At 42.3% G+C, this 23,073-nt stretch overlaps 3 protein-coding genes and 1 long non-coding RNA gene across 4 annotated transcripts in view; 2 read left to right on the top strand and 2 right to left on the bottom strand.

Moving 5' to 3' along the window:
• The window catches only part of LOC143912065 (uncharacterized), a 569,875-nt gene that overhangs the window by 305,945 nt on the left and 240,857 nt on the right, over nt 1-23,073 (top strand). The window lies entirely within an intron of this gene.
• On the bottom strand, nt 1,608-2,482 carry mRpL30 (mitochondrial ribosomal protein L30). Its single transcript, XM_077430595.1, has 3 exons — nt 2,282-2,482; nt 2,047-2,173; nt 1,608-1,970 (listed from the first exon to the last, which is right to left on the bottom strand). The coding sequence occupies exons 1-3, from the start codon at nt 2,410-2,412 to the stop codon at nt 1,668-1,670; spliced, it is 561 nt and encodes a 186-aa protein (XP_077286721.1). The 5' UTR covers nt 2,413-2,482; the 3' UTR covers nt 1,608-1,667.
• TORIP (Torsin interacting protein) lies at nt 4,120-6,920 on the bottom strand. The gene is made up of 8 exons (XM_077431198.1): nt 6,243-6,920; nt 6,011-6,173; nt 5,877-5,932; nt 5,453-5,539; nt 5,298-5,384; nt 4,907-5,214; nt 4,564-4,833; nt 4,120-4,492 (listed from the first exon to the last, which is right to left on the bottom strand). The coding sequence occupies exons 1-8, from the start codon at nt 6,278-6,280 to the stop codon at nt 4,332-4,334; spliced, it is 1,170 nt and encodes a 389-aa protein (XP_077287324.1). The 5' UTR covers nt 6,281-6,920; the 3' UTR covers nt 4,120-4,331.
• LOC143912048 (ubiquitin carboxyl-terminal hydrolase MINDY-3 homolog) lies at nt 16,588-21,506 on the top strand. Its single transcript, XM_077431192.1, has 2 exons — nt 16,588-16,888; nt 18,747-21,506. Exon 2 carries the CDS (start codon nt 18,762-18,764, stop codon nt 20,190-20,192), a length of 1,431 nt encoding a protein of 476 aa, XP_077287318.1. The 5' UTR covers nt 16,588-16,888; nt 18,747-18,761; the 3' UTR covers nt 20,193-21,506.

Here is a 23,073-nt window from a genome sequence, read left to right as displayed (position 1 = left end):
GATTTTGACTGATTCGAACTCAGAACCGATTACTGATCAGGTTTTCATGATCTAGAAAAAAATGTGTGTGTGCCTGTGTATTTTTTGAACACCGTTAGACCCATAGAACTGAAACTTAGTATCGGTTACTGAAATTCTTATCGACACGACGTAAATTTTTAAGTTGACTGGAAATGGTACTTCCCTTTATAGGTTTCCTCTTTTTTTGTTTTTGAATTCAATTATCTCCCAAACCACTAACTGAATCGGATTGATTTTTTTTAGATGTAATAGAAATAATAATCTTTATAACTTTATATTTTTTAAATATATTTACCTGAACCGGAAGAAGTACTTTTACTCTAGAGAATCGAGGTTTTTTATGTTTTTCTCAGAAACCTTTTAATTTATTGAACTGAAATTTCATATCTAGAAGCTTAAGCGTAATAAGAAGTTATGTATAAAATTTGCTAAGCATCCCTCAAACGGAAGTGGCAGTTTACTCTTGTTCGATTTTTCTTCCATTATTTTTTTCGACCCCTTAAACATGTGTGTTCTTCACGAAATTTTTCAAGTATAATTTTTGTATCAATGTGATGAAAATAAAAAAAAATCACTAAATTTAATAAACTGGAAGTGGGATTTTTTCCTCTTAGAAAGGTCAAAAATGTTGTCGCCTGTATTCTGTCCACACCCCTGAACGTATTAAGCGTGAAATTTATATTTGTATTATTTATGTATTAACTCAGAACTGCTAAGGTTTTTGGTCAGAATTCGTAAACCGGAAGTTTTTTTTATTTTTTTAAATAATATTTAATTATTTTATTTTGACCTTTTAAATTATTTTTATTTTCTTGATAATTAATGTGTATAATACTGATAGTAATTTTGAGTATTAAAAAAAATTTGAACAAAATCCGACAACCGGAAATAGAACTTTTGTCTTTTGCAAGTTTCCGTACATTTGCGCTCAATTTTTATTGCCGTCATAGTTATTAGTATTTCATAATCTGTCTGTACGGTTCAATATCGAATTTTGTGTTGTAACTTTCTTATATTCCTCAAATACATAGATAGTCATGGGTTGGTCACACCCGAATTTTTTCTTTTGACACTTGTATTTGTTTTTATTTGATTGAATAAACATTAGACAAACAAAAAAATAATAAGTGACTAACATACCACTTTTAACTTGGGCAGTATTAGCAATTAACTGAGATTTTGGTGTTTTTACTAAAAATCTTTAAAAATTAAATAAAAAAAAAACTGTAAGACTTTGTACTGAGGTATGTGTGGCTCAAAATGTTCTAAATGATATGAGCTCTCAACCCTTTAAGGCTTTGCACTTAGCTACCAAACACACTGTATAATATATACATTTTTTAATATATAAAAATCTGTCTGCTTTGTAAATTTGGAACATTTAGGTTGTTTTATTTTTGATAGTATAACCTAGTTTGATGAATAGTAGAAACTCAATTTGGTTGACCTTCACATTGGCCGTGTTGTGATTTGTCATGAAAACTTGTCATATGAAATTCGTATGCACATGCTGCTCCCACAATTTCTGTAACGCAGCTGTTCCGCGTAGTTCAAAAGTAATGCAAAAATATAAAATGAAAGATTGGTACTATTTACTATAATTTAATCTTCTGAAAATTTATTCAATAATATACGAAAACAACAGACTAAAATCCACCCGACCACGGATCGTTCCACTTCAACCTACAATTTCTTTCTATCGTTTGATTCGTGATCTTCGCCGGGTTTGATTTGTATTTCTCAAATGCTTCGATTCGCTTTACATCAACTGCAATCTCTTTAGTGACTATACATTCTCCAGTTTCTCTCAGAACAGTATGATTTATGTCGTTGGGCGTAGGTTCTCCATATGGGAATGTAATTGGTTTTATTTCGACTAAATGTTTTATTTTCCACAACGCGGCGTTGTTACGTGGTGTATTTTTTACGATTGCGATATTTTTCACACCCTGAAACAAAATCAAAAGTAAAAAATTAAACTAAAACTTTCGTATAATATCGACGATTGAGAGAACGAATACTTACATACTGAAACAGATTAAAAATCTTCAGACTATTCCTCTCTTTGTCCGAAAGCTTTCTGAGGTTTCTTATCCGTTCAACTCTGAATAATTTGGATGGAGTAATTTCTGGATCCTTTTCGTTGGGATATCTGGAATGAATGAAATTTGAAAATGCACAAATGTATTATGTATATATGGACGACATTCTAGTGGTATATTTAGCGTATATATGTATGTATTTCGTAGGTTATGTTAACCTGGGATAGTATTTAATTCCACCGGGAAGGCGAACGCGAGCCGCATGACGCACTGGCAGTGATAATGGGGCGCTCGCTTGTAGGCCCCTCTTCAATCCCAACAATCCCAACAACTGGCCCAACTTCGACATCCTTACTCGAGCGCCCCACTCACTTTCCCACTGACAGATCTGCACGCTTTCACACCTATGTATGTACTTTAACTACATTTTATCCGACCATATACCACTTTTATATTTTGTAATTACTCGTTATATTACCGAATAAAAATGACAACATTATCAGTAATAAATGATGCAGATATTACGGTTGCACTTACTGGTTATTTAGATTTTAAAATAAAAAATAGAAACCCTATGATATTGTTGCGTAGGGTGGGTGGAGGATCCAAGTAAAAGACCAAAGTCGTGTCACAGCATTTATTGATAATTAAAGGAGATACACGCACTGGCAGTGCTCCGTCCATAATGTCTTGATATCGCCTAAGTACCTCTTTATAACAGGTCGCTCAGGGCATCTTCGACGTCCGGTTACTTCCCCATTGTTTAGTCACGTACTCGAATGTGCAGTCCCACCCTTTGGCGTTGTCAGTTCTAAGAACTCCACGGGAATGCGACCGAGTGCCGCTATCGCCGCTAAGTGCAGGGGTCTCTCATTGTTTAGTCGACTTGCACTTAGGCCTGGAGATAATCCTCGAAACCAATTATAGCGCCGGCTCCTTTTAGCATACGCTACAATATTATTGAGAACCTTTAAGGTGCTTTTATTCAACTATATAGCATTTGTGTATTCTTTAAGTTCAAATAGCCAAAAACCACAGATTTTTTAATTTTCTCAGGTTGACCATGTCATGTAGTAACACACTAGCGAATCCAAAAAATGATCACAATCAAAAATCAGTAGAGAAAAATTAGTAAATATGAGAATGAAATGTTCAAAAAGTTTTCAAATAATAAAAACTAGGCATTTTTCAAATAAAAATCTTGAAATTCATTTTAAAATTAATTCATTGAAAAATGACTTATAGGAAACAATATTTAAAATTTTATACGCGACACATTGCGTGTAGAATTTTCACCCATATGTAGGTACACCTTCTTACGACATTCAATAGTTTTCCGTTATGGTAAAGTAATAATAATTGTCTGCAATTATCTATAAAAACGATGTTAAAATAAAATGTCTTTGAAATATGTAATTGCATAATTTGCGACTTTGAAGGCGAGGAAAAAGAACATCTAAACTATGTGAGTTAATTACCAATTTAATTTTAATAACAAAAATACTAAAGGGGGCCTTTTTCTAACATTTGCATGCGGGCCCAATTTTTTTCTAGTTACACAACTGAATGAGCCAAGGTAAGAGCGAATTACAATTCGAATTGGAATCACTAGAGTCAACTATATGCTAGTATCTGCGCTCGATTCGTAAAGTGCGTTCTGCACACAATCTTACACGCATAGTCCCAGGTTCCAAAATCGTCATCACACATTTGCGCAACTCTCATCCATCTCACCCTACACATTTTTCTAACTCCGTCCACCCATCTTCCTTTCACTTTACATTCTCCGGGATACCATTCGAGCACTTCCTTTGCCCACCTTCTTTTCCTATGATACCCAAATGAAAATACAACAAGCGTTCCCATAATTTAGGCTAAATAGCTCGCGAGCTAAAATTTTGATTTTAATAAAACTGATTTTAGTTGAAATTACGAATTTTTCAATTCTACCTACTATCATTCAATCCCCAAACTTCCCAGTCAGCATCTCGTCAATTGTGGCAGCTATATGTAACTTAGATGGAAATCAAATTGGTATTAAAAAAAATTATAATATCCAATACGAACAGCAGTTCAATGACTGATCTTTTATTATTGAGGGATTACAGTGTGAATAAACAGTTTAATAAAAATGAATATGTGTTACATAATTCTCTCCCATTTTGTTGCAATTAATACACAATTTTAAAAATGTAAAAAAAAGTTTAATAAAAATTTTCAATATCATCGATATACATATGTATAATAATAAAGTTACATTATAACAAATTAGTTTATTAAAGTATTTTTTGGGACATCTTGAATAGGCAAAACTATATTAATTAAACGCGATAAAACAGGATATAGTATAGTCGAGTGGAGTCCATCGTGGCTTCCCCAAAAATCAGTAAGGCATTTTTCAACAGCACCAATTGTATCTTTTATAGGACCTGCAAAACATAATTATAATATAGAATAATAAATACGTATATATCTTCATATAAATAAGCAAAAAACTGACCTTTATAAATATTTTCTAACGTGACACCAGCACAATTTTCCATATTCATAATAAAGAAAATTATTGCCTTATCGACAAGCGGATTATCTTCATCGCAATAATATCTAAAATCTTGAGCGACATGTGGCGAGACTTTTTCGATATCTCTCACTATCAGCACATGACTAATTTCCAAATCTTTTTGATACAAGTCTATTAAATCACCACGGTCCAGATGATTCAAAATGTCAGGAGAAAGAACCACCGGTGCGATAACATCCTCAGGATAACCTGTAGATGCATAAATCTAAATTTAGACAATCTCAATGAATATAGGCATTGCTGACATTGAAAATTTACTTACTCAAATTTCTAGCAGTCACATAGCCAGCAGCTAAGGCAATATTAAATGCAGTGTTGTGCTCTTCAGACCACTGAACTAAGAAAAATATAGCCGGCTCTTTTTCTTGGTTAATCAGTCTTTGAATACCGGATAGTAATTGATTCCAAACGTCTTTATTTTGAATGGGATAATCGGAAGAGATCGTTTTAATTTCACGCCTGATTTCAATCGGGTGAGAAATTCGGGTGTCTGCATTATCTTGCTTTATAATATAAGGAAAGGCACAAATGGAAAAAAATAAAAAGGCCAATCCGGTAAGATAAGAAGGTCTGAAAATAGTTAAAAATTTTATAATGAAACCAATGATTTAACATATGGAGAGATGTATTGAAAATGAAAATTGAGAAAACACCTTTTTTCTACCGGCTTCGGAATTTTAATCGTTTCTTTGGGTGACGATTGTTGATTTGTATTTGGATTTGTATCAGGTTTGGATTTCCTAAAACATAATATAATTTAAAAATGACAATGACAAAATATTATAATAAAAAAAAAACCATTTCATACACAGTTGTGGAACTTTTAGAAAAGTCAGTAACATCTCGTGTGATTTTGTATTGTCTGGAATCTGGTAGAGATGAAGGTAATTTTGGGCTGAAAAGTCAGATCAGCACATACATATACATATACGTATTTGTATCGGGCGCAGTCCATCCATATATGTAAAGCTCGAATTGAACCTAGCGTAGATGTTTTGTAAGTGGCTCAAAAACCACGTCAGACTGGTTACGAATAAATTCGCACGAACACACTTTGATGCCTTGATGCAACTCTTGAAATTGGCATAGAGCGTTTACGTTAGATTCGTTTCGAGTTTTATATGATTGGAATGTGCGGACGGTCTGCGCCCGATGTGTATGTAATATACATACATATGAAAATATGTAATTATAAAATAAGAACTCTTTGAAAAAATTGACTAAATGTATACTTTGTTTTGTGATGAATGCTTTCTCTGCCACGTATATTACTCGCCGGTTTGGCTTCCTGAAAATTATAATGAATTTAAAAACCAAGGCAAAGTTGTTAAAATTTATCGAGGTTTATTTATAGAAATATTCGTACGTTTTTCGATAGTTCGTAGTGATCGAAAGCGTCATCGTCGCTCGAGCTGCAATCACTAGAAGTTTTAGTTGGGGAGAATTCTGGTTCTATGTTATCACTAGAACTACTAGTGGAAATTTGTTCATCGTTCAATTTGTCGGTTTTTTTTACATTCTCACCATTGCTAGAACACAGATTTATAAAATAAGTTAACATACTTGAAAAACTTAGAAGGGAAATAAGTTTCAAATACTTTTCTATTCGCCGAGAAATTTTTGGAGAAGAAGCCATGTCGACTATCTGTCATCGCCGCTTATCGGTTTGGCCGCGAAAGCGCCGTAAGCGGCCAAATGAAATCGTTCTATTTTTTTTTTATATACATATACTAGCACAAATAAGAAATGAAAAAATCTAGTGTAATCTAATGAAAATACAATGTCATGTAAACATGTGGTAATATGTTTTGCACATTAGACTGTTTGAACGATGGGTGGTTTGGATCTTTATTTAGATATTGTGACGAACATGTTTACGCGTGGAAATGGCTCCCATGTTGGGACGCGCAGGTGGTGTACAGGTGTCCTCCAGAAACCTGTTAAAAATGGAAACCGTGGACTGATCTGGAATGTGTCGTTATCTGTCATACGAATTCTTCTGGTTCTATGTTCCTCATCGAATCGCATCCAGCTGTACGAGCTGGCGGGAGAAAAGCTGGAGACCCGGTCACGAGGTCCTTCCGCTACGTAGACGGCTTCTGGCTGTTCCATAAACAGCAATGTATATATGTACATAGAAGGCGGGAGCTCCAGGAACTTTACAGCAACCGGCTCGACCACACGCGGTTGGAGGCTGGGGCAGGAGATGTGATGCCTCAGGTGAAGGTCTAGAGGGAAGAGAGTCTGGGACGGGAGACCGGAGCTCGACCGTCTCCGAAGAAAGTCCGATAAAGATAAGAAAAGCGTTTCTTCGGTGATTATTGGTCACAAAGCGCTCGCCCAAAAGTCACTAAAATCTTTATAACGGAACATCTGGTAGACGAAAAATCCATCATATTAACGAGAACTCGAGTGCCAAATATTCCGTATTCGCGATTTTCATGACAAAAATTGTCTTTTGGGCGATCATCATGTGACTAACCCTTCGTAATAACTATGTGATTTTCAAAGCTATACGCCTATATTTCTTGTATTTTTAGAACGAACTACAAGAAATTTATTTTAATGTATTTTGTATGAATTAGAAAAGGGGTACATCGTAAAAAATACATTTATACATTTTTACGTTCCAAAGTATGATTTAAAGCCGGTAGCAATAAGTCGTGTTTTTGACTGTTCGCTTGCATATTCTTGTTGATCGATGAATCAATGCGAGAGAAAGAGACAGCTATATTTTCGTAAGCTATTGTTTTCGTCGCTCTTGGCGCGTGGCTATCGAGTCATGTAGTCGCCTGTTGGCCTTACCTATATGCGTTTGCATGTCGATGCTTGTTGCTATTTTTTAATACAAAAATAGTCAAAAACATGCTATAGGACTAAAACTTTTTAAAGTTGTGGCGGCTCGCTTATACGACATGGCCGAGTTTGGTTGCCTTCCTGCGAGTGGGAACCAACTCGGCTGGGTTCGGAGAGCTACTACTCACTCTGTCTTCAGCTGTCATATAATAAACACGTGCATTAACATGCCAGTCGTCTCATTCGTTCATCCTCCATACTGGTGACCCCCGACATCGAGCCACGCAGCCTCGATCAATTTCAACATGCCGCTCATCCCTGCCTCGCCGAGCCAGGCGGAGAAGCTACCCGCCGCGCCCCCATCGCCATCAACACGCGTCGCGGCCCGCGGGTGACAATAAACGAGCAGACACGGCTACCTACCTATCTACCTATCGACTGGAGTCCAGCCACAACGTCGACGAAAGGTGCTTTAAAAAAATGGGGGAGCGAATGAGACGACGATCTTGACAGCTGGATGTGGAGTCATGCGCGATCCACTACACATAGAACGGTCATCCAGCACCACAAGACATACACCACCTCAGCACCATCATCATCATCATCATCAAGGCCCCGTCCGTCCCCACGAGCGTCGTCACGCCGAGACGGGCGGTAGCGCTACAACACCTCCACGAGCCACAACGACTCACAGTCCAGCTCGGAGTATCATCAACCACATCGATGCCCCTACCGCCCCCGCCGCCCCACCAACCGACATCAGCCTCGGAAGAGCGGCGCCGCCGCAGCATCGCATTGCATCGGCGCGACCATCGGACCACCCACCGTCCTGCTCGCGACGTCACCGCCCTCGAATCTACCGACCATTCAGGGCGGTACACCTATGTACACAGCGGATGACCCACGTCAACAATTTTTTTCTCCCCACGTAATAATTTTTTTCTCTTTGTGTAACAATAATTTTTTTCTTTTGTAAAATTTGTTTCTTTGTAATTTTGGTATCGCTGATGCTGGGGGGGGAGTGATGTGGCGGCTCGCTTATACGACATGGTCGAGTTTGGTTGCCTTCCTGCGAGTGGGAACCAACTCGGCTGGGTTCGGAGAGCTACTACTCACTCTGTCTTCAGCTGTCATATAATAAACACGTGCATTAACATGCCAGTCGTCTCATTCGTTCATCCTCCATAAAGTTAATGTATAAAATGATTAATAAGATATGTAACGTGACGTCCTTCCAATTGTCCCGTCAGTTGGCAGTGGTTGCCAGTTTTTTCGAATGGCAGCCCGAGTCCTAGCGCGGGAGCGTGGACGGGAGCCATCGACTCATACTCCGACCGTCAAGGGGCACAGACGTGCTCCACCCCCCCCCCCATCTCTCCCGAGCCGTCTCCATCGCAGACGCGCCCAGAGATCGTCATTCAACTTTGTTGTTGAGCCGTGGGACGGTTGAGTTTATCATCACTCCCTCCCCTGAGCTCCAACAAGTTCATCTCCTGTATCTTCCAAGCAGCTTCCTACTCACGTGTGGGTTAACCTTTCCGTGGCTCCGGAAAGCCCTAGAAGCATCATCCGCTGGAAGACAGACCAGGTGATCTGATAGCCAGCTTTACAACAGCTGCGCGCCATCTATAGACGACGAGGAGCGGCTGACCAGGAATCTTATGACAAATACACGACAGCCCAGGTCAGTCAATCTGTTCCCTTTGACCCCCACCACGGAAATAATGCACCTGGAAGGACGATAAACGTGTCCTGTACGCCCATCTGGCCTCCCATCGTGAGAGCCGTTATACCCGCGTAAACACGTTCGTTACAGATATATATTGAACCCATTTGTATTGAGAAAAGCTGTATTTTGAAATACTGGGGTCTTACTCGACCCCGGTTCGCGACACTCGTTCGATCTCGACGCTCTGTACTTCAAAGGCTAAAGGCGCTCTTTCACCGAATACGTTGACGCACACGTATCGTGACTGATGACGGCGGCAGAAGTTCGTCAACGCGGCGTATGTGTATTCGGTTCGGTGATTACTAGTCAAATGTGAATCGGTCACAGGACAACCGGTCGCTCTAGATCGGTCACACGTGATCACCCGTCACACTAAAACTGGTCACATCCTAAAATTGGTCAACCAGTTTTCTCGTGACCGATTTTAGGGTGTGACCAGTTTTCTCGTGACCAGTTTTAGTGTGACGGGTGATCACGTGTGACCGATCTAGAGCGACCGGTTGTCCTGTGACTGGTTCACATATGACTAGTAGTCCGTTTACCGTGTATTCGTATGCGTCACCGTCACTGGGCGGTGTGCGCACTTCCATTACAAACCACGTACGTACATAAGTTGCATACTTTGGCGCAAACACGATACGTGCGCATCAACGTACTCGGTGGAAGAGCGCCTTAAGGTATGTTCATACCTAGTCAGCACGTACCGACTTCAGCAGGTATCCGGCCGTACGAAAAGTATTCTTTGGTACATTTTGTAGGGGTATATTCATACCAACCGTCACGTTTACGCCACGGCAGGCTTACAGCAGTACTCGACATTTCCTGTTCATATCTTACAGCAACATCCGTCAGCGTATCGTATCCGTTTTTATGCCAATCGTGGAAATATACACGCGAATTACGTGCCATGAGTCTGCCGCTTTGCTGTTTTGGACCAATTATCGATAGTGACAGTTGACAGCTGTTCAACATTTCGACATGGTTTTGGCGCAAATATTTAAAAATATTGTAACGTTACATAGAGAGACGCCCCGTAGACCGGTGACGTCATGGTGACGCCGACCAATGGTGGAGTCGGGCGTTGCGGCCAATGGCTACACCCGACTCCTTGACCAATGACTATACGGGTCATAACGTGCATGCGCTGAGCGCTGAATATTTATAAGTATGGTGCGCTCTCGAACGGTGGCATTCGGATCCTGACCTCCACCGGACGAGCAGCAATAAAGAACTGGAACCTGCCTGCGTGTTTTCTTGTACCTCGACCTGACTCCACTTACCTTTGAATACTCTTCACTGGTGTCAGAAGTGGGATCTACATGGTTGAGACAAGGAGCCACAAAGGTGCGGATTCGGGGTCTTCATCGCTGCCGGAAGAAATGGAGCCGAATCGAGAACAAAGCCCTGGGGAGCTGAGCAACGGAGGACGGAGACGGGAGGAGCAGAGGAGCCGGGTGTCGAGGAGCCGGGTGCCAAGGACACCGGAGCCGAGCTACAAGGAGCTAAGCCAGGGAATGGCGAGCTGCCAAGAGCAGGTCCAGTCCCTGCAAAACACCTTCGCCACGTTTTTGCAGTCCTGGGAGAAGTCTGCGACACCAACGCAGCCGAAAGCCGACGTACATCCAGAACCACCGAGGAGATCAGAGGTATGTTACGAGGACAGGCGGACCACACAGCGAGACACGTACGGGGTGCGGCAACATTCCCACCGGTACGACTACACCACGTTCGACGGTACTGAACGGTGGAAGGACTTCCTCAACCACTTCGAGTTTGCTGCACGGCTGAACAAGGAGACGACGAACCTGGAGGACCGACTGTGCTGCCAACTCCGAGGTGCGGCCGCCATTTTCGCCAGTCAGCTGCCATCGACGCTGAGCTACGACGACTTGACGGAAGAGCTGGCCCAACGCTTCAGACGACAGGGCACACCGATTGCATGCCATGCGGCAGCGGAACAGAGAAGATGGAGTGCGGAAGAACCAGCCGCGGACCACGTAGACGCGATACGAGCCCTCTGCGAAGACATGCTGGAGGGCGTCCACACGAACGCCGAAGCAGTCGAACGCATGACCGTGTGCATAGCGGCGAACTCCTTCACGTACCCCAGTCTACGGGCCAAACTTGGCGCGCTCCGGATCACCCCGACTACAGCGGACGTGATAACCAGAGCCGACGCAACACGACAAGCCGTCATCTTCGAAGCGAAGGAACAACGGTCGGCACAACCAACGTCGAGAACAGTACGTCCCGACGCGGGAGCGTTCAGACCATCTCGACCGGCCGTGCGACCCCCACGATGGGTGTCATCGGACCAGACAGCGCGACCAGCCACTACCACTCCAACGTGTTGGAACTGCGGACAAACGGGACACATTAGCCGGTTGTGCCGCAAGAAGAGGGTCCGGAAGCTGGAGCCAACGAACGACGAGGATGAAGACGACGAGGAGGAGGCGGCTTCGGGAAACGAGCAGTGATCGGCCTGTTACGGGTCAGACCGATCACCGGTGCACGCAAAACACCCGGAGTGAACAAACTGGACGGCAGCGGCACGGCCGGCTCGTTTGTCGTGAAAGGAGAGATCGGAGGCGTGCCGTGTCGAATGGTGGGGGACACCGGGGCGTGCATCACGGTGATCAACCCGGAACTGTTCGCGAAGATCTCTCCTAAAGATTACACCGTCGTGAAGGGCCATTACAGCAGAGCGCGGCAAGCGGCGGGCCAAACCATCAAGATCCACCGATGGATACGGGTGACCCTTAATCTGCAGGGCGAAAATTTTCCGTGGAACGTAGCGGTGGCGGATATCCAGGATCCCATATTGTTGGGACTGGACGCACTGAGACATGTCCGAGCTACGTTCGAGTTGGGCGGAGAGGAGAAGTGTATCATCAGGGGCGTGCAACGCGAGAAAGGCAAGAAAAATGCACCTGCTGTCAAGAGCATCCGCGGGGAAGTACCCCACCCGAAGATCACGGCGTTACTCGAGAGGGCCGATATTATGCCAGAAGAGAAACGGCGCCTCGAGACCATGATTCGGGAAAATCGGAAAGCGTTCGCCCGGGACGAGAAGGACCAAGGAAGGACCACCAAGGCGGTCCACACCATCGACGTGGGAGACGCGAAGCCGATGAAACAGCCGCCGAGAAGGATACCGCTAGCACGGAAAGAGGAAGTACGCGCTATGATCGACGACTTACTGAAGCAGGGCGCGATAGAACCGGGGCACGGGCCGTGGGCGTCACCGGTAGTTCCGGTCGCCAAAAAGGACGGGTCGCTAAGGATGTGCGTGGACTACCGGAAACTGAACACCGTCACCAAAATAGACTCACACCCCATCCCGAGGATCGACGACACTTTCGACCAGTTGAACGGAGCGAGCTACTTCAGCACACTGGATCTGCAGAGCGGATTCTGGCAGGTACCGGTCGCCCCGGAAGACCGCGAGAAGACAGCGTTCGTAACAGAGTTCGGTCTGTTTCAGTTCAAAGTGATGCCATTCGGGTTGTGTAACGCGCCAGCGACGTTCGTACGGTTAATGACAAAAGTGGTCGGTGACATAAGCAATGTCCTCGTGTATCTAGACGACATTATCGTGCACAGCAAAACTTACGACGAACACTTGGTGCATTTAAACAATGTGTTCGAACGGATACAGGCAGCCGGCCTTAAATTGAATGCAGACAAGTGTCGATTGTGCTAACGCGAGGTCGAATTTCTGGGACACCGAGTGTCAGCCGAAGGAATTTCGACAGATCCGAAGAAAGTCCAAACCGTGCGGGACTGGACGACTCCGAAAACACAAACCCAAATGCGCAGCTTCCTGGGACTGGCCACGTACTACCGAAAATTTGTGCGCAATTTCGCCGAGATCGCGAAACCACTCCATCAGCTAACGGAAAAAGGGCGCGAGTTCAAGTGGACACCGACGTGCGAACAAGCGTTCGAAAAGTTGAAAGAAGCGCTGACTACCACGCCAATTATGTCGTATCCCCAGCCGGGAGAGCGATATGTGTTGGACACCGACGCCAGTCAACATAGCATCGGTGCAGTTTTGTCTCAAGTTCAAGGGGGGGTGGAGAAAGTGATCGGGTATTTCAGCCGGACAATGAACAAACCCGAACAAAACTATTGCGTGACCCGAAAAGAACTATTGGCGGCAATTAAAGCCATTCAACACTTCCACCACTACCTATCGGGCTCGAAGTTCACGTTACGAACCGACCACTCAGCGTTAACGTGGCTGAAGAACTTCAAAAGACCGGAGGGCCAGTTGGCGAGGTGGCTGGAAATTCTGGGCCAGTACAACGTGACCATCATTCATCGACCGGGGATAAAGCACGGGAACGCGGACGCACTATCGCGAAGGCCGTGTACGGAAGAGTGTCCCAAATGCTCACGCGCAGAGACAACCGATCAAGAAAACGACTCGGCCCGAACGGAACCAGTAGAACCCGCAGAACCGGAAGCACGAGTAGCCCTCGTAGGGATCTTGCCCAACGAGATGACAAACTCGACGATCGACAAAATCGTCGAGTGGAAGAACGCCGGAACGAGACCACCGTGGGAAACAGTATCTGCTGAGGAGCAGGAACTGAAAATACTGTGGACCCAATGGGACGCATTGGAGGTGGAAGGCGGTAAGCTGTACCGGAGATGGGAGAACACCGCGGGAACACGTCACACAAAGCAGCTGGTGGTGCCGACTGAGAAGATACCCGAAATCATGTGGGAGATGCACAACGCGCCCACGGGGGGCCACTTCGGTATCAATAAAACGTACCGAAACGTGCGCCAAAAATATTACTGGCCGACGTGTCGAATCGACGTCACCCAGTGGTGCGAACGATGCGCACAGTGCGGGGCCCACAACGGACCACACCGAAGGAATCGCGGGGCACTTCAACCGTACCTTTCGGGGACGCCACTACAACGAATGGCAGTCGACATTCTGGGTCCACTCCCGGCCACCGAACGAGGAAACCGATACATACTGGTGGCTATGGACTACTTCACGAAGTGGCCGGAAGCGATTCCACTACCGAACCAGGAGGCAGAGACCGTAGCAGACGCCCTGGTAGAACAAGTGTTCACGCGGCTAGGCGTCCCGAACGAGCTGCACTCTGACCAGGGACGAAACTTCGAGTCGAAGTTGTTCCGTCAGGCACTGGACCGGCTGGGCGTACACAAAACGAGAACAACACCATACCGACCTCAGTCCGATGGAATGGTCGAGCGACTCAATCGAACCATGCGGGCGCACTTGACGAAGTTCGTCAACGACGAGCAGGACGACTGGGACACGCTGGTTCCGCACTTCCTCATGGCATATAGAGCGGCCCAACACGATGCAACAGGAGCATCACCAGCAGCCATGATGTACGGACGAGAACTGCGCATGCCGGCGGACCTACTATATGGGGGCCCTCCACCAGACAGCGAACCTCAGGATCCACACCGATATACCACGAAGTTGACCGAAGACATGGCCAAGGTACATCGGTTCGCCAGAGCCCACCTCCGGATGCAGAATAGCCGTATGAAGACGCGATACGACGTCCGCAGAACCGAACCGGCGTACGAAACAGGTGACCGAGTATGGCTGTACAACCCTGCCAAGACTCCAGGGCTTTCACCAAAGCTGCAATCGCTGTGGGAAGGACCGTACACCATAGTGACCAAACTTAGTGACGTAGTGTATAGGATACGCAGGGAATTCGACGGCTCAAACCGATTAATGGTGGTGCACCTGGATAGACTCGCAAGGTATAAGGCCGTCGAATATTGACTGTAATTGTATGTAACTATTGTGTAATTGTTTAAGTGTAAATTAATGAGTCGATCGGGACGATCTCTCTTAAGAAGGGGGTTATGTAACGTTACATAGAGAGACGCCCCGTAGACCGGTGACGTCATGGTGACGCCGACCAATGGTGGAGTCGGGCGTTGCGGCCAATGGCTACACCCGACTCCTTGACCAATGACTATACGGGTCATAACGTGCATGCGCTGAGCGCTGAATATTTATAAGTATGGTGCGCTCTCGAACGGTGGCATTCGGATCCTGACCTCCACCGGACGAGCAGCAATAAAGAACTGGAACCTGCCTGCGTGTTTTCTTGTACCTCGACCTGACTCCACTTACCTTTGAATACTCTTCAATATTTTAAAAATTTTTAAATTTTTTACGGAAATATTTAAAAAAATTTTGTCCATCATCCACAAGCTCCTTATACAGTGTCCAAATCTCTCCTTCGGTTTTTCTATTTTTGAACATGGGATGCACATCAAAACGCCTCCGTGCTTTTTTATTGCCTTCTTGAGCTTCTTCTTCCAACAACAGCGCGATTATACATAATTTTTCGTTCGATAAACGTCGAAACATTTCTGCTGACTTGTATTCTGACGCGTAGCTACGAATGCACGTGTATGCATTCATATTGCAAGTACTCGACAATACGACGTAAGCAATATTGCGCCGTATCGTCATGGCCTCTAATGTATAAGTAAGCCGATTTTGCTTTGCACTCGGCCAAATTGCTGTAAACGTGACGTGACCGCGACGTGTAGGTAGATATGAATAGAAATGTAATAAAATGACATATTTGAAACGGAGTCATGCAGTGCTGAAGCCGTGCAGTGCTGCGAAGTATGAACAGACTGAACGATAGCTTCAGCAGCTGTAATGTGTGTATATGTATGGGTGACCAGCGGCTGTGTGTGTGTCGTCGTCTCGATCAGCTTGCTCTGGAACGGTGCGGGGTGGGGGAATTATACAAAGAGTAACGGTTATGATCTCGTTTTTATTGATGAATAGATGGCGCGCCGGGGAGTTTCTCGGCGCCTGTGCCCCTTTATGGCGGAGGCTGTGGATCGAGTAGGCTGTGGCTGGTCAGGAAGGGTAGACCAGCCACGCCAAGACCTTCTCGGTCGGAGTCTCACGAGCGTCTGAGAGCTCGCCGTGTTCGAGGCTTGGGCCGAACACGTGGTCGAGTATAGTCGGTGTGGTACGACTATGGAAGAAGCCATACTCTTCGGAGGGCTTCTATGATGCCAATGAGCGCTCGCCGTGATCGCTTGGGTGGATCACGGGGCCAGCCTGCCTTAGTTCGAGGCCGGCTTTTACGAGGGACGCTGCATCTGGCGGTCCGCGCCGGGATCACCGGGCGCCGGACCCACGGGAGACTCTAGAGCGACTGACAGATGATCAGAGTAAAAGAGAGAAAACAAAAGCCGAAGCCGTAAGAGGACAACCAACGGCCATGAGGGTTTTTGGCTCGGACACAGACCTTTAAGGTTAATAATCCAATTACCGATTGTGAATGTCGATAGTCGAGTGTCGAGTGGTGTGGCGAAAAGTATGGCTGTAGCGGCGTTCGGCGTTCGGCGCGGGGCGAGCGGGGGCGGGAAGGGCTGCGGGAGCGTGGAGGGGAGAGGAGAGGGGAGTAGTCAGTGTGCGGGGGGAGTGCTGGTGGCGACGGTCGACGTTCGACGTTCGACGTTCGACATTCGACATTCGACATTCGACGAGAAGTGCGAGACGTTCGAAGCTCCCCGCCCCCCGCTCCACCCCACCTCTGCCTCTGCCTCGACATGGCGGATGGCCTTTAGTCGCGGTCGCGGTCTCGTCACGTCACGTCACGTCACGTCTCATCGACGCTCGGATCACACCTCCCCCACGCCCCCACAGGGTGCTCCGCGAGGCTCACTCACACACCGGTGCGGTATTCACTCACGCCCACACACACTCACTCACTCCATCACTCCATGCACATGCACACACACCTACTTGCCCCGCTTGCGCAATTTGACACTCCCTCCCCACCCCACCCCACCCACGAGGTGACGACGCTAGTAAATGTGCACATTCGCCCTTTGCTATATTGCCATGTTATTAGGTCACATCTCACCCAACCCCCCCGCACTCCCCACTCCCCACTCCTCACCGCACTTCGTTCGCTCCTTTTCTGTCATTCTTTCTTTTGTTTTATTTTATTTTATTTTTTACGTCATTCATTTGTTTCCCTTGTATCACATTTTAACCCTTTTTATTATTTCCCTCGACGAATATTCCACGTCCTCGATTCAGACGACACTGTTTTATTCGACCGGATGACTTTATGCGTCACGTCTATAGAGATATCGATAAAAAACATTCAATCAACGTCGAGCTGCTAAATTCTGACTGAAGGTTCGCGAATTTCAACTAAAATCGCCTTTCGGCCCCCAAGATCACCTGTATATACATAGAGTGAGGTGTCTTCTACAAGTCTCTCAGACTGAATATGGTATCAATGAACATCAGCAGGACTGCCGACACGAATCTCGGACCCTGGGAAAAAATAATTGCAGACCCTATGACAAACTAAAAAAAATATCTCATTGATATATTTTTAATATGTGAAGAGTCTATCAAAACTATATGTTGGTTGTTATTTTTTAAAATAATTGAATAAGAAATGATATAACAGCTACGATTTCACAAATAATACGTGGATCGAAAAGTAATAAATATTTAGTATTAATTAAATACATGTATTTTTATGTAGAATAATATAAAATAGCAATGTCAATTCAGTTGGATGTCCCAATATGGGGCCCCTCGAGTAGTCCGGGCTAATCCGGGTAATACGTTCGATAATAGGTTAACGAAAAATTTTTACTAGTTTTCAATTATGGCCTAATTAATCATGTCGTTGTGTACAAATTTTAATCGATTCACACTAATTCTTGTTACACCATTATTGCACAGAAAAATATTAGTCATAGACTATAAATAAATAAGAATTCAATTGAACGATCCATTCTGATTTATACAATAGTTAGTTGCCAATATATTTACATATAATTAGAAGTATGACCCTATTGGAATATTGACTGTGTTGAATTTTTAGTAAATAAAAAATTGGGTTAATATGTTTTTTTTAATCCAGATTTTTATTTTCTATCTTTTATAAAAAACATTATTTTTTGCTGAGATGTCAGTGTATTCCAGATTTATATATGTACATAAATATAACAATTTATTCATTATAACCCTTATGATCTCTTTTCTAAAATTAGCAATCACATCCAACTCCTAAATCTTGACTATTGCTTTGGAGCTTTCGAAATACTCGACATCATTGATCAAAATTATTCTAGATTTAAAATGCATCGGACAAATTTTAACATTGGGTCATTTAACGTATTGGTGTTAATTAATTAGAATAATTGGCTCGGTTACAATTTTGCACATTTAGAATCTGTTGCAATCTTTTGACTCATATATACCGAATGGACGCTTTACTTGCTTTAGTTAATGTAGGGATATTAGAATTTACCTATTTTTATAGAAAAACTTTTTATCCCAACAATACCACATATGCTACAAAATCTATTTATTTATTTTCAACGTATCGTTTTGGTTTCGAGAGCTCCGGTTACACACTAGTTACTCAGACTTTTTTAATACATTCATTCTCATTCAACATCTGTAACAAACAACTTTATATCAAATGATAATTTTCTTTGTGTGAAGTTTGATCCGATTAGAATATGCAACTCGATGCTTACGGTGATTGTTTTATGTTTTCAGAAGAGCATTGGAGATATGCCTATGATAAGTACGCAACAGATAAATACTGCAAGCTCAGATATATTAACAAGTAGAAGAGGCAATTCGTCGGCAATGGGAGAAACGGATCTCAGGCACAATGACCATGACATTGCTGGCGTGAAGAAGCTGCTGTGGGGAGACAATATTAAAGAGGACGTGTTCAGGAGATGGTCGCAGGGTTTTCATTTCAGCCACGCCGAGCCCAGCGCGCTCGTTCAGAACGAGGGTGGGCCGTGCGCAGTCATCGCCCCCGTCCAAGGATTCATCCTCAAAATACTCCTCGCTGAGATTCCCGGCCACTGCTTTCCAGACCTGACGCCGGAGAAGACCAACTCGCTGCTAGTTAGAGCCGTTTGCAATATACTCGCTCAGAGTAGCAGTCATTCGTATAAGGTAGTCCTTTTGAATAGGAGTCGGTCGCCGCCCGGCGAGGAGGGCTGCTCCAACCACCCGGACAATGTAGATATTTTAAATAACGAGGAATTGTCGACAGAGGACGCTCCGGACGTGCGTTCGGAGATCTTCCACTCGGATACATTTCACGAACGCTTGCAAGTGGAATGCTTCGAAGGTATACAAGAGGTTAAACAGTTCTACGTGAGGAACTTTGGTGTGTTGACTGATAAATATGGAGTTTTATTATTTTTATATTCGGTTATTCTGTCGAAAGGCGTCGAAAATGTAAAAAGTGAACTGTCGGACTTGTCCGATCCGTTGATACACGCCGTATATGGATACGGATCGCAAGGACTCATCAACCTGATGCTGACGGGGAGGGCGGTGGGACACGTGTGGGACGACGTGCAGCACGTTGGCGGACTCCTACTTTGTGGAATCGACCGCCAACCGGACGTGGGCTTCATCACGATCATGGAGCACATGCAATACTGTACAGTAGGTTCGTTTTATAAAAACCCGAAGAATCCAGTTTGGGTCATGGGATCCGAGACCCATCTCACCGTCTTGTTCAGCTACGAGAAAAAACTCGTGTCGCCGGAAACGGCGGCCGAGTCGGCCAAGCGGATATTCAGATCTTTCGATCCCGACGGCAACAACTTCATACAGAGCGTTCTCTTGCAAGATCTGCTGTGCGCGATGGATCTCGTCAGCGATCCGGAATACGTCGACATCATGCGGAAGAAACTGGACGCTGAGAATCTCGGTATTATATTGTTGAACGCTTTCATGGACGAGTTCTTCTCTGGTCAGCAGCGGTCGATGCCAGACACTTTCAGCTTGTTGCACTATAACGGTTTGGCGAGGTCTAATATCGAAGGTTGCGTCGCTTATAGGAACGGCAGTGCCGTTAGGTTAGAAGGTGATCTTCGCGCTGCCAGTGAAGATCCGATGCTGACGTGTCTGCAGACCAAGTGGCCAGGGTTAGAAGTAAGCTGGACTGGCGGCAAACCGCCTTCTCTCAATTGAAAATGTATTGTTTTAAAAAAATATTTTGGAAACACTCGCAAGTGATGACTATGGTATATTGTGTTATATGAAGTTTTACAATTCTACTGGAAAACTTGTACCAATTAACAGAAAAAAAAATTATGTGAAGCTGAAACATTACATATGTGTTATGTATGCCTTAAGTATATACATAGATATAAAACAACATTCCTTGAAATGTTGTATTTTAAGATTTATTATTATTATATCGTTTAAATTAACCTAATTTTTGTTGAAATTGAAATATAAAAAAAATCATAATAAATTGTGATTATCATTGTATTATAAAATGTTTAAGCAAAATGTGACCCATCGATAAGTCTTTTTTTTTTAGCCTATTGTGATGGAATGATGAGTCTGATTTTAGGGTACTAAAGTGTAACCGAAGGGATCGAGATTTTGAACTAATTTTAAATTATTAGTATAGTTTTGAGGGGTTTTTATTTTTTTATAATAAATTTAATATCACATTTTCTTACAATGTGTGTAAAAAATGTAGTGTTATTATTTTTCAAGCTTGTCGATGGTGTTTTGTTTAGATTTTAGTGTGTTTTCTTTATGATAATCAAAATATTTTTCGTTTTTTTTTTTTGATACTCGGTGCATATTATTTTATCCATATGTTACGGTTCACAAAATTTCTTTAATATATGTACGTATTATAATTACCATGTAAATCGCATGTTTCCATACAAAACCTATATATTTTTCCATAGAAACATTAAGTCAAAAACTTTCCTTTTTTTAAACAAAAATTAAATTAGAAATTAGACTTGTTTGTAAATTATCTATCGTTTATAAGATTATGTTTCGGTTAGTATATCTAAACATATATATATACATATATGTATATATATTTTTTTTTCATTATTTTGTACACATGTAAATCTAATGAGTATGTTCATTTGCTTTCAAAGCTTATTAACAAACCAAACATAAAATTAACATTGTGATCCAAAGAAAGAGAGAGATTATTGTAAAGATATTTAATTTTTTTAATGACCTTTTTTTTGTTTTTGCCAAATTAAAAAAATATATTTTGTTCAAAATTCATATTTAATAAACAATAGTTAACGAATCTCTATACTCTTTCTTTTTTTTTTAATTATTTAAGGTGCATATTTTTTTTTACAGTTTTTCCCTTTGAATTTAATCACTTAGTATCAAGTTGTATTCATTTTAAATGTTTGTTTTTGACACATTTGCAATATCCTATTAAAGAATATTTAAAAATGACACACATGTATGAATTGGCATTTTCATTATCAAATAATAAAGTATTATTTCTTTTCTATTCCTTATTTTTGAACTGATGAAATTATCTACTATAGTCGTTCAAGTATTAATTGAAATTAGTCACTTGAACTTGAATGAAAATTTAAGCTATTTAATTTTTTTAAATTCAATTTATCTACTTATTATATACATACATTTTGTAAAAATTAAAAAAAAACACCAAGTTTATTTGTTTTTGTTAGCAAAAGATAGATGCCTGCATTATGTTGGTGGTTGTGTATTTTTTGTTTTTCGTTATCTTGCCATAATTTGACTGCTTTTTTAATTCGAGTACAATGGCAAGTCACAATTGTGATTTTTTTCCTTTAACTGGAAGTTTGTTTTTTTAATATATATATATATAATTATATAAATACACATGTAAATTTCGAACTTAAAGTAAAGAATAATATTAATAACACAGAAGGCCAAAATTTATTTCAATCTTATTCATTTCATAAAATAATCAATTTCCCTTTATTTATTTATTTAAGAATACTTGGAAAAAGGCGGCATAGCTGATGGACTCAAGGATTTCGGTAATCATAATGCTATACAAAAATTACAAATATCAAGATAAAAAACTATAAAAAAAAACCGAAAAGAAATATAATATAAATATAAATAACCCGAAATGAGGAAAATAAATATGGCCGGAAATCCCTGCACATTTACACATATTTTATCATTAATATTATCTAGTTACTATTTAGCATATTCAACTTTATTTCGGTAATTTGTAAACACTACACTTAATGTCAAAAGGGCTATGGTCTATTATCAAATTTAAATTATGTATTATAATATTTTTAAGAATGCTTTAAATGTATCAAATATTTGATACACACATGTTTCAAAATGATGGACCCAATTTCAAATCAGCATACATACAAATGTATTTCACGATTGTAACAAGTTACATCTCTCATAGTCTCTTCATACTGAAATTACTGCTGTCACGGTTCTGTATCCAGATTGGGTGGCACAAGAACACATTCTTTGACATATATACCCAGGGCTTTGTCAAGTTTTTTTATTAGAAAAGATTATATTCAAACTATATTATAAAGAATATTCGTTCGAAACATAAATAATGCTGAGAAAAAAGGTGCCGGAACGCCGTTCCACCACGTCACATGGGAAAAAAAGGCTTGCATATACCCATCAGAAAATTAGCAGGTCAACGTTGAACCACACTGCAATATTATGGATTTAGTTTTGCTAAACTGCAGAACTGAGAATCGTGTTGCAGGGTCACTGTCTTGCGAATAACTGAGACTATAGATTGTGTGCCCTAGGATTGAGGGCATTTGAAATTCAATTTCGTCCATAAGTGGTTCGTGCTTGAAATTATATACAAATTTCAAATCGGGACCATCTTCTTGAAACATTTTTACGAAAGGTATATATTTCGATATGATATATGCGTTTAAATTGTACCATAATATTATTTCAATATTTAGGATGACATTTATTTATTTATTTAATAGTTTTGGACCATTGTGGCATTACAGGAAGAACCTAATGCGCCACAATGGCCTACATTTGAAAAATATATAAAAACAAGTAAACTGTAAATAAAGGA

Source organism: Arctopsyche grandis, chromosome 5 (assembly GCF_051622035.1).
Source record: "Arctopsyche grandis isolate Sample6627 chromosome 5, ASM5162203v2, whole genome shotgun sequence".
NCBI classification, from domain to species: domain Eukaryota; kingdom Metazoa; phylum Arthropoda; class Insecta; order Trichoptera; family Hydropsychidae; genus Arctopsyche; species Arctopsyche grandis.
Note: the sequence above shows the minus strand (reverse complement) of the source record. Positions and strands in the feature narration are given on the sequence as shown.